The sequence below is a fragment of the Lepus europaeus genome, chromosome 11, assembly GCF_033115175.1.
Source record: "Lepus europaeus isolate LE1 chromosome 11, mLepTim1.pri, whole genome shotgun sequence".
NCBI classification, from domain to species: domain Eukaryota; kingdom Metazoa; phylum Chordata; class Mammalia; order Lagomorpha; family Leporidae; genus Lepus; species Lepus europaeus.
This window is the reverse complement of record NC_084837.1, coordinates 112,754,710-112,766,424: the sequence shown is the minus strand read 5'-3', so window position 1 is coordinate 112,766,424 and position 11,715 is coordinate 112,754,710. Positions and strand designations below refer to the sequence as shown.

The following is an 11,715-nucleotide window of genomic DNA, read 5'->3' as shown; positions in this document are numbered from 1 at the left end:
CTGGCTTTTGGGGTGCTTTGCCTCTGCTCTGCACAGAGGTAGCAGGAGGTTCTGCCGGGGTCTGAGACCTTGACCTTTTCACACCCAGAGACATTTGACTCCAAATGGCCAGGGACCACCCCTCCTGGTGTTTCCTGCAGGAGGACCCTGCCTCAGAGCCAGAGGGGTGCCGCCAGGCTCCCCCACCCCGACCCTGCACAGCCGGTCCCCTCAGGGCCAGGAGCCCTGACTCCGGTGCTCCCGGGGCTCCCTCCTGAAGATCTGGCCCTGGCTTTAGCTCCTACCTTACAGCTGCAGCCTGGGGCCTTCTGTTCCTGGATCCTTCCCAGGCTATAACTTCAGCTTGGTCCCAAACTGGCGGAGAAAGCCCAGCAGCATCGTTGCAGCCTGGAGGCCCCCTGGCCCGGTCCGCCGCAGCCAGCCAGCCGCCCGCTGCCTCCAGCCACCTCGTTCCCCGTGACCCGTGACCCTGCTTGGCCACGCAGCTGAGGACACCGACGCTGGGATGGATGAGCCCCTGCAGCTGCGGAGGGGGGCGGAGCCAGGTCTTCGACCCCGAGCCCGTGCTCTTCACAGACTGGAATCCAGACAGACCTGGGTTTGAATCCCAGCTGTGTCCTGGGCTGTCCAGCCTCCAGGCAGTCCTGCTGTGCCCGCCCTCGCTCCCGCACCCCCGGGCCTGACACTTCTGCGGGGTTTTGGCAATCCTGAGAACTCACCCTGGGGAGCCTGGGGCGGGGGCTGCGCCCAGCTGGCGTCAATGGCAATAAATAAAATCATTGATTCCAAACTCCTGTCTTATTTCCTTCCCCTCGCGTCAATGCGGCGCCTGGTCCTTGTTAGGGGCTAATCATTGGCTGAGTGGGGGCCCGAGGTGGGGGCGGGGTGCTGCGAGGAGAAGGGGGACAGCTTTTTAGGAATGAAAAGAGGGGCTCTGGCATAGCGGGTAAAGTTAACGCCTGCAGAGCGGGCATCCCATATGGGCACTGATTCGAGTCCCGGCTGCTCCACTTCTGATCCAGCTCTCTGCTATGGCCTGGGAAAGCAGGAGAAGATGACCCAAATGTTTGGGCCCCTGCACCCGCGTGGGAGACCCGGAAGAAGCTCCTGGCTCCTGGCTTCGGATTGGCACAGCTCCGGCCATTGTGGCCATTTGGCGAGTGACCCAGTGGGTGGAAGACCTCTCTTTCTCTCTCTGCCTCTGTCTCTCTGTAACTCTGCCTTTCAAATAAATAAATAAGTCTTTGAAAAAGAAAAAGGAATGAAAAAAGGAGGGAAGAAGCCTTCTCCTTTATGATTCAAGCATGTGGGTGGAGCGGTCGGCCCAGCTGCAAGTTGGGATCAGCAGGCACCCCCCTCCTGCTGGCTGGGCAGAGACCCGCAGGTGGGAGGAGCGTGGTGCCAGCCCCCTCCCACATCCCCCCCTCCCGGCCTTCCCAGTGTAGAGTGTGCCCGCCGGGCTTCCTGGCACCCCGGCCAGTGTCCCTGCTGGCAGAGGAGGGCACTGAGGCTGCCGGCGTCGGAGGGCTGCTGGCACACACAGCCTGCAGCCAGCACCTGTGCCGGGCGTTGAGCTCTGGCTGCCCACCCTGTCTTGGAGCAGAGGCCCTCGGGCCAGGCAACCCCTACTTCTCCACTGCTGCCCCTGCGGCCTCCTGAGCAGGGCTGCCCTGGGCCCCTGGCACCCTGAGGCCTGGCTCAGGCCTTGCCCCTCTGCCCTCCAGCCCTTGCCACGGCTTTCCTTGGCATCGTATAGTGACCATCCCTGACTCCCAGGCCACAGCTCACCTTCCTCCAGGAAGCCCGCCAGGCTTCCTTCCCACACACTGACATCCCCAAGAACCCTTGGGGAACTGATTTGTGTGGTTCTCCCAGAGCCCCCGTCTCCTCTGGGGCGGGGCTGCCTGGCTGGTCAGGAGGTGTGAGTCAGTGGCGCCTGTCCCCTCCCTGGCGAAGCCCAGGACAGGGTACGTGGGGAGGGCTAGAAGGAGGAGGAAGGAATTTTCCCGGAGGAAAATTCTCAGAAGCTCCAGTGACCTGCTCTGAGGTGTGTGCTGCCTCAGTTTCCCCAAGTGTGCAGGGAGAGAGAGCCCACGGATGCCCACTTCCCTGCCTGTGGAGTTCGGCTAAGCCTCTACTGGCCAGGACCCCCTGGGCACTTTGGTCCCCGTGCAGCCTGGGCAGACAGTGCGGGCGCAGGCAGTAGCTGTGGCTCTGCCCCGCCTTGCCCAATGGCCCTGGGCCACACCCGAGGAGCCCGTGGCCACAACCATCCTGCTTGTGGCTGGCGGCTGGCATGGGCTTGTGCCACTGCTGCCCGAGGGGGCGTGTGCGTTGGGTGCTGGCTCCCTGCAGGCTGTGGCTGGGAGCTGCCTGGGGCGGGGCCTCTGCTGGGAGTGGTCCTGCCCCTGCTTCTGGCTGAGGCACCCGGGAGGCCTCTCCAAGTTCAGGCAGCCGGGAGCAGTGAGTCCTAGCAATGACCCAATTCGGGAGCTGAGAAGTTGTGTTTGCCACCCTGGGGAGCTGGTTGTGGACGAGGGGCCGGGGAAGGCTTTGCCTTGGCTGGGGACAGGCTCTGAGCCACGCCCGAGCTGTACCGGGAAAACAGGGGCTGTGTGTGTGTGTGTGTGTGTGTGTGAGAGAGAGAGAGAGAGAGAGAGAGCGCCTCCGTTCCCTGCAGCGAGCACTCCTCCGCCACCCCACGTCCACAAGGGCCTGTGGCTCGGTGGCTGTGAGCAGCTGGCCGCAGCCGACTCTCTGGGACCAGGATTTCTAAATATTAGTTCTTGCTTTAACCCCTGCTCCGCTGCCCGGGTGCACATCCGCTGCCTGTGGCGTTAGCCTCCGGGAGGGGGAGTGGACACTCGGAGAAACGTGTGACCCCGCTGTTCGGGGTCAGGCACTCTTGGGGGCCGGGGTGGGGGGCCCCCAAGGCAGAATGGGACATCCGTGCTCAGAGCTGGGACCAGGGCCCGCGGCGGGCGGCAGGAGGGGGTCTGAGCTGGCGGCTGGGCAGGGCGGCGGAGAGAGTGCGGGGTTAGGAGCCAGATGTCCGCCATCTTTCCAAGCCCCTTCTGTGTGACCTCATGCCAGGCTCTGCACCTCTCTGCCCCCCGTGCCCCGTCTGCAGGGACAGGACCGGCGTGGCGTGGCGGGCCAGGGGACAGGGGCGGCCTCCTGTGGGGTAGGTGAGGGGCTGTGCGATGGCCATTGTTTATACCAGGGTCCTGCTCTCTGCACAACACCTGGGAGCTCGCCTTGCTGAGGCAAGATGACCCCCAAGAGGCTGCCGTGGGCCCAGGTGGAGGGTTCGCGGGCGCAGCCCATACCAAGAACAGGCAGCATGGGCTTGGGCCCCTGCCGGTCCCCTTGGCTCGCGATGGCCTTGGGTGGCAGAGACCTGTGGCAGGCAGCCTTCCAGGAGGTCCCCTGTGCCCTCGCTCCTGGGTCCCCTCCCATGCTGTGGCCCGTGGGCACTGCAGACGTGATGGCGTGACCCCCTGGCTGATGTGCCTGTTCCATTGCACCCCCAGAGTCTGTCTTTTTTTTTTTTTTAAGATTTATTTATTTATTTGAAAGTCAGAGTTACACAGAGAGAGGAGGAGAGGCAGAGAGAGAGAGAGAGAGAACCATCTTCCATCCTGTGGTTCACACCTCAGTTGGCTTCAACGGCCAGGAGCCAGGAGCTTCTTCCTGGTCTCCCATGTGGGTGCAGGGGCCCAAGGACTTGGGCCATCCTCCACTGCTTTCCCAGGCCACAGCAGAGAGCTGAATTGGACGTGGAGCAGCTGGGACTCGAACCGGTACCCATATGGGATGCTGGCGCTTCAGGCCAGGGCATTAACCCGCTGCGCTACAGTGCCGGCTTCCTTCCCAGATTCTGACCCAGACCCTGAGCGGCGGCAGAAGAGATGGCTGTGTGTGGTGGCTGCAAGCAGACTGGCATGTGCCTGGGACAGGACAAGAGGAATGGTGTTTCCTTGGTTGGTCAACGGGCCAACCAATTCACTCACTCCAGCGCGGATCGTGTGTCAGGCTCCGTGCTGGGGGCTGGGGACACAGGAGCTGGCTGGTGGGGGCACGTGGAGTGACCTGGTGCCAGGAGGATAAGGACCGGGCAGCGTCTGGGGCGAGCCCAGTCTCTGCAGGGCAGAGGTGACCTGCGCAGAGCCAGACTGCTGGCGGGGGTCTCCTGTTCCTGGCCCAAGAGGGATGTGTTTTGGGGGACGGCTAGGTGGCTGGGGATGGGTAATGGAAGAGATGAGGCTGCTGGGAGAGAGGCAGGCAGTGTGCATGAAACGCCCAGACCAAGCTCCGAGACGCCAGCAGTCTCCCTTCCCCTTTGACTTGATTTCAGAGTCTCAAAGAAGCCGCGAGTCGGCTGCCAGTGTTTCCCACGTGCTCTCCGTCTGCATTTCCCAAGCGTTGCTAGTCCACCATCCTTAAACGCCCTCCTGCGTGCGCGTGAAGCAAAGCTCGGTGCAGACGGAGTGTGCCTCTCCCCCAGGCGCGGGTGCCTCCTCTCTGATAACCACCTGCGGTGATCAGAGGCAGGGACGATCCAGCGCACCCAACACTTTGATCTAAACCGCAGACTTTTTTTCTCGTCGGTTTTGCCAATTTTCTCGATAATATCCCTTTTAGCAAAAGAAGATGCTGGCGTCCACGCTGCATCCGCTGGGCCTCTGTGTGTCTTTTTCCTGTGCATCACAGCCATCTTCGGCAAGTCCGGGCCGGGAATTTTTAAAAAGAATGATTTATTTGAGAGGTAGAGAGACGGACAGAGAAACAGCGCTTACTCCTCAAATGCCCACGATGGTCCCCCGGTGGGGCCACGGTCAAGGCCGGGAGCCAGGCACTCAGCCAGGTCTCCCTGTGGGTGGCAGGGACCCAGCTACCTGAGCCGTCACTGCTGCCTCCTGGGCAGGAAGCTGGAGTCTGGAGCCGGAACCGGGGTTTGAACCCGGGCTCTCTGATGCGGGACGTGTATCGCTCAGCCTGGCCCAGGCCCGCCACTCTGCCGGCTGAATGGGGTTGTGTTTGTGGCTGCTTTTCTCACGATGGGGTTCAGAGTATGCACCCATGATGGGGACACCCAGAAGGGACACACCCTGCCCGGAGGGCCGCGGACACCCACTTGAGCCGTCTTTGAGGGGTTAACTCGCAGCCCTTGGCTGAGGTGGGGCCTGCCAGGACTGCAGCTGCCGAGCCTGCACCAGCACCAAGGGTCAGGCCAAGGAGGAAGGGCCGGGCAGAGAGCCCGTACGTGCGGGGGCAGCTGAGGGGCGGGAGGCTAGCAGGGGCACTTCCCGGAACCAGGAGAGGTGTGGCGAGCGGGCGGCAGTGGCGGTCACTTGGGTCCAGGGCGGCCGAGAGGCCGTGTCCCTTGGATGCAGTTGTCACGGGAGGTCAAGAGGATTCTGGCGGAGCCGGCTGGGGGCGGAAGCCGGGGAGAGCGCCTCGGAGAAAGACGAGAGAGACTAGACGGCGGGATGGGGGAAGGGCCGAGGGGACTGAGAGTGTCGGGGAGGACAGGAAGGAGCTGGGAGAGGCGGCGATGGAGGAGGGCACCCACCCGGGAAGCAAGCAGGGCCAGGGAGAGCAGGTGCTGTCGGCTCAGGGAGGGTGGAGCCCCAGTCCAGGCGGAGGGCTCTGCGGGGTTCCGTGGGGAGGAGGGTGACTGGGGTGCTGGGCGGGGCGCTGTCCTCAGCAGTAGCTGGCTGCCTGGTGCTGGCCCACAAGGCAGACCTGGGGGATTCGCGGAGTCAGTGAGAGCCAGCTACACATGAAGGGTCCGTGCTGGAGTCGGGGTGCAGGGGGTGCTGTGGCTGGGGGAGGGGGCATGGGAGGCCCAGGATGGCTGTGAGAGACGTGGCTGAGAGGTGTGGAGCAGGTCTGGCACCCGAGAGGCCAGAGGAGGCCTAAACGCCCAGCATGGGGGCCAGGGTTCGTGGAGGCAGTCGTGAGCCCGGGCTGCCAGGACCACAGGAGGGGGCACGCCTGGCCGCTGGCCGCTGGAGCGCTGGTGCAGGTGATGGGGGGAGGCACTGTGTGCGTTCCCGCTCCGCTGTGGACTCTGGGTGTGGGTGACAGAGCGACAGCTAAGGGGAGGGCTGGGGGTGGGCTGGGTCATGATCAAAGCTGGAAGAGAGGGGCGCTGGGGACTTGGGGTGGTGGTGGTGCAGGTAGGCACAGCACAGGGAGAAGCAGGGTGGCCACCCTACCCCAGGAAGTGGGGTCCCAGGCCCAGATCCAGCCCCTGCCAGCACTGCGGGGCCACCAGGGCGCCACTGCCTGCAGGAAAAGCTGACAGGGCCGACCCCAGACTCACCCAGCCTTTCCTGTAGCCCGAGGCTCGGCTGCCCCATGGGGGTGAGGGGGCCACAGAGGGTCCGCTGCCGCCTCCGGGCCAGGACCCTGCCCCGTCTGCCCCTCCCAGTCTCCGAGGAGCTTTGGCTGGTGTGTGTGCGAGTCGCTGTCATATCTGCTGGGCGGGACGAGATCAGAGCCTGGCTCGGTGTCTGTGACCAGGGAGCCCGGGGCCTGCGTCCTGGGTCTTTCTCTGCTGCTGGGGGAAGAGGAGACTCTGGCCAACCGTTGACCCTCTGCAGGGTGGTTCAGGTCCAGTTGTGGCTCAGGGCAGGGGAGCAGGGGTGGGCCCAGGCCCCCAACCCCCTGGGGTCTTGGGGCTGAGGTCTCCAGCATTTCCTCTTCCAAGGGGGCGGGGTGTTTTCCCTACTCCTCTTGCCAGTGGGGGGGTTCTCGTCCAGAGGCACAGGAAGTGGCCCCTGGCCTCAGCATCTCCCTCCCGTCCTCTGTCTGCCTCCCTTTGCAGGGGTGAGCTGCTACAGCTAAGGGCATCTCACCTCGAGGAGGAGCCTGTGGAGGGGCTGTCAGACACTCACACTTTAGTGTGAAGTAGTTGGCTGGCTCCTTTCCCAAGGGGAAAGCAGACTTTGACAGGGAGGAGGGCTTGTCTGGAGGCTGGGGAGACAGAGCAGACCTGTTGGGCACCCATTGGGCGCCAGGCGCTAGCAGGTGTCCCGTCACCGCTCCCCCCTAACCTATTCAGTTTGCTTGGCGGTGGCGCCCGCGGGCTGGGCTCACGGTTCCACTCAATTTCTGCTCCACGGCTCAGGCGCCACGGCAACTGGGGGAAATAAACACTGTGGCTCTCACAGTCCAAGTTCTGCCATGATGTCATCCCCAGCTCCCGCCGGCTAGGTCCTGCGCTGGCGGCACCCCAGACAGCCTCAGCTGCTCAGGCCGGAGGCCGGGCCTGGGGCGGGGCACGGGGAGCGGGCAGAGGGGCCTGGGCTCCCCCGGCGCCCCCGGCGCCTGGCCTGCTGCTCAACTCCTGCTGCGGGCCTCTCCCTGGCCTCCGCCATGAAGCCGTGTAAGGGGGCCGGGAGCTTTGCGCAGCAGCCAAAGAAGAAGGCGCCGCCGCCCGCGCGGCAGGGGGTGAAGCAGACCCCCGTGGTGTTGGCCAGGATCAAAGGTGAGAGCCTGCCTGGCCCAGGGCGCGGACCCCTCCTGGCCCCTTCACACTCCCCTCGGAGCCTCCTGGAATCCCTGCCCGCCGGGACAGCGGGAGCACGGGCTTGGAGAAAGACCAGCGCCTTAGACCACTTCACCTTCTCCACAACCCGTCAATCTGACTTGTGAGGAAGAGCACACAGACTAGTTCTTACTATGGGGTTAGTGACTGATGGCTCTAAGCGAGAGTGGCTCGAGCACACTGCTCAATGCCTGGGTCCAGCTGCCTGTTTATCTCAGCGTTCTGGCATTACCAGTTTGTGCAACTTGGGGTAGAATGATAGCTGCTGTTAAAAGATTTATTTATTTATTTGAAAGGCAAAGTTATAGATACACATACACACAGAGAGCGATTCTCTACCCGCTGGTTCGCTCCCCAAATGGCCACAACGGCCAGCGCTGGGCCAGGCTGAAGCCAGGAGCCTGGAGCTTCCTCCAGGTCTCCCATGTGGGTGCAGTGGCCCAAGTACCTAGGCCATCCTCTGCTGCTTTCCCAGGCACCGTAGCAGGGAGCTGGCTCGGAAATGGCTTAACCCGCTGCGCCATAGCGCTGGCCCTGAAGGCTGATATTTCTAAGCCTAGGGTTGTCTGTAAGTTGGGACAAAGTGCTCACCTTACGGGGGTGGGGGGACTTCAGCAAAACAGATTCTCCCTGGTGCCTCCCACCTTCCTCCGTCCCCGGGGAGCGGCAGCTTGCCTGGGCACCCTGCTGCCCCTGCCCGTGGGCCCTGGGCTCTGTGGCCGAGTCATGTCAGCAGGAGCCGGGACCCTGTTCCCGTGTGCCCAGGCTGAGGGCTGCCCCTGTCTGTCCTCCCAGGCCCGGGGCCCGCCCAGTACCTGCGGCCGTCCTGCACGGGCTACCTGGACCACGACGCCTCCATGTTCCGAGAGCCAGTGTACACGCTGCACACCCGGCACTCGGAGAAGCGTGAGTGCCCTTGGCCACCAGCATCCCTGGGGGTGTGTGGGGCAGGGAGAGGCAGGGCCCTGGCAGGGACACTCAGCTGGGCCCCTGGGTCCAGAAGGAAGCAGCAGGCTGCTCCCTGTGCAGGCCACTCAGCGGGGCCCCCCCGGCCCCCCCATCCCACTGGAGTCAGGTCTCCCAAGGGGCCCTGGACACGGGGCAGGGTCTCCTGTCCAGCTGGACTTCCACTCTGGCTGTGTGCCCAGTGGCTGGGCAGTGGGGCAGGGACATGGTGGGGACTGTGGCCCCTGGAGCTTCCCAGGTGGCCCAGAAGTTCCTGGGAGTGCGAGAGCAGAGGGCCATGGCAGGTCTGGGCCACAGGCCAGGGCCAGCAGGAACAGAGGCTGGGCAGGGACATGGTGTGTGCGTCTGGGGTCTGCGGCAGAGGTGCCCGCCCCTCGGTGTGGGAGCCCCCTGGCCCTGGCTGGGCCCCGTCTCAGTGCTGGCTGCGGCCACGGTGGCTGTCTCTCCCCCTGGCACCAGGCCCTGTGGGGGAGGGGGTGTTGAGCAAGCTGCCGCAGCTGTCACTTCATCTCCTCCTGGGGAGGGTGGATCCGGGTTCAAAGTCCCGTCTCCCAGACGAGGGAATCAGAGGTCCCCAAGCCCCCAGGAGCCAGGGGGACCTGAGGGAGCCCTTGCTCCTGGCAGGGGGTGGTGGTGGGGAGCTGCGCCGGAGCTGACGCGGCCTCTCCCGGGCTGCCCTGCAGGGGTCACGGACGGGTGCAGCCCTGGGCCCGGCTATTCCTTGGATCCCAGAATAACTCGGTTTGGAATGTCCAGCTGCCCGCAGGTCCCCATGGCGGGGCGTATCTGCAACCTGCGTAAGATGGGGCTGGGGAGTGGGGTGGGGATCCTGGGACGGCCTCCCTCAGTCCTGAGCAGGGTCCGGTGTCCCCATGGGTGCTGGCCTCACCCTGCAGTGTCACCTCCAGACGCCAAGGCCGCGATGCTGCCATTACCATGTCCTGAAGCCGGTGCCAGGCTCACGTCCCCCTGCCTGCTCTGTCTCCTGGTGCCAATGAGCTCACTCCACAGGCACCTCTGGGTGTTTTCGGTGCTGTCAGAGGGACAACGTCAGGGTGACGCTCGGGTGACACTGACAGGCTTGATTTGTACTTTTCAAAAGATTTATTCATTTGCATGGAAGAGTGACAGAGACAGGGAGAGAGAGAGATCTTCCATCTGCTGGTTCACTCCCCAAAAGTCTGCAATTATTAGTCCAGGCCAAAGCCAGGATCCAGGGGCTCCATCCGGGTCTCCCACGTGGGTGGCAGGGACCCAGCGACTTGGGCCGTCTTCCGATGCTTTCCCAGGTGCACTAGCAGGGAGCTGGGTCAGAAGCAGAGGTGAGGCTCAGTCCCTGGTGCTTGGATGTGGGACGTGGGCATCCCTAGCAGCAGCTGGCCCTGCCGCCCACCCCCCACCCCCCACTTATGGGTTGACCACAGCAACACAATCGAGAGGTCAGGATGCCCTAAGCGACCCTCTAGCCCACGGTCAGCCTCTGAGGCTACGCACTGCAATCACACAGGGCGAGCCAAGCCCTCAGCTCCCTCCCTGGCCAGCCCCCTCGGCACCCCCCCCCCCGCCCCCACCATGGGCCCCTCCCCTGAGGCCCTCCCTCCCTTTGCTCACTTGCAGGCTTGAGCCCCACCCCAGCGCCTTGCCACTATCAGTGTGACCAGGGCCCCCCGCTGGGGGAACGCAGGGCTCCTCAGTATGCTTTCGGCCAGCGGTGCCCGTACCGAGTGATGGACCCCAACCCGGCTCCCAACCGGTACCAGCTGCCCCTCTCGCTGGGGCCCCACACCCCCGTGTACCGGGCTGCACCCTGCTACAGCCTGGCTGCCCTGGACAAGAACTGGTTCTACAAGGAGGATGTGGCGGGAGGCCCCGGGCCCGCCGTGCACGCCCGGCCCGAGCCGTCCACCTACCAGAAGCGCAGCCCCGTCTACAGCATGGCCGGGCGCTTCGCCTACCCGCTGGACCACACGTCCCGGCCGGGCCCCGGCTCCCACGAGGTGCAGCAGGTGACCGTGCACAAGCCCCGCACGCCGGCCTACAGCATGGGCGTGCGGCACTCGGCCCACCTGTGCCCCCTAGTGGTGGACATCCGCGACTGAGGCCCCCCCACCCAGTCCCTCCCCGCCCCCTAGAGCTTATTTTTCTACACTCAACTGAGCCACAGAGCAGGGCTGGTCCCTGCTGCATGGCCAGCACACAGAAGGCGTTAGATAAATATTTTCTTGCGTTTTGTGCAAACACTCGCCCTGCTTCCTTGGGGCCCTGCTCTGGGTGCATGCCAGGAGATGGGGGTAGGGGGAAGAGGGGACAGGGCTCTGATTTGGGGGAGTGGGGCCCACCCTGAGTCACCCTGGGGAAGCAGCGTGTGACATTCAGGGAGCCCTGGGCCGGGGCTCCGGGGTGCCGAGCGCCCGTCCGAACTCTACCAGCTCAGGCTGCGTGGCCTGGCACAACTCCAGGCCCCAGGGTCGCCCTTTGGACAGCAAGGAGAGCAGGCTCAGAAGAGGCTCCTGTGCCCCCCAGTTCCAGAACCATGCGACTCTGATCCCCAGCAGCGGCCAGTACCCAAGAGAGGAGCAGCCAAGCTGGGGTGTGGGCAGGAGGTCGTTCTGGTTGGCGATGCTGGGGCTCAAGAGCAGAGGGGGTAGTGTTTGTGTGTGTGTGGGGGGGCAAAGGTGGGTGTGGAAGCTGCAAGGGACCCAAGGCTGCAGGGACAGGGGCTGGAGCCGGTGTGGGAGGTGGGGTGACTCTCAGGACCAGACGGGGCCACCTTTAGGAGGAGCCTTGGGCTCTGTCCACAGATGGGATGCCGTCAGAGCAGAGTGGCCAGGATACACAGCCCTCAGCCAGCCAGGAGGGGCCCTCTGCCTGTCACTGTCCCTCGTTCAGAGAGCCTGGCCTGGCAGTGCTCATCAGAGGCAGAGCCTGGACCAGCCAGGAGGGGGCAGCGTTGCCTCGGATTTGAAGCCCAAGCCTGTGCCCACCAGCCCCCACCCGCTCTAGCCTCCTGCTATTGGGCAACGGGAGCCAGCTCCTTTGTTGGTGGCTTGGGGGCTGGGGTCTCTGGAACAGGGCTTTGTCTTTCTGCTACTCTTGGCATCCGGCTCCTCAGCTCCCCCCAACCCCTGGTACCCTCTGTGCTGTCCACAGGGAGACGGCGGGGGTGGGAGGGTGGTCCTGCCTCATCCAGC

At 64.3% G+C, this 11,715-nt stretch overlaps 1 protein-coding gene across 1 annotated transcript; it reads left to right on the top strand.

Moving 5' to 3' along the window:
- Positions 1-7,386: 7,386 nt before the first annotated feature.
- On the top strand, positions 7,387-10,623 carry CIMAP1C (ciliary microtubule associated protein 1C). The gene is made up of 4 exons (XM_062204864.1): positions 7,387-7,498; positions 8,354-8,464; positions 9,208-9,321; positions 10,142-10,623. The coding sequence occupies exons 1-4, from the start codon at positions 7,387-7,389 to the stop codon at positions 10,621-10,623; spliced, it is 819 nt and encodes a 272-aa protein (XP_062060848.1).
- The last annotated feature ends 1,092 nt before the right edge of the window (positions 10,624-11,715 follow it).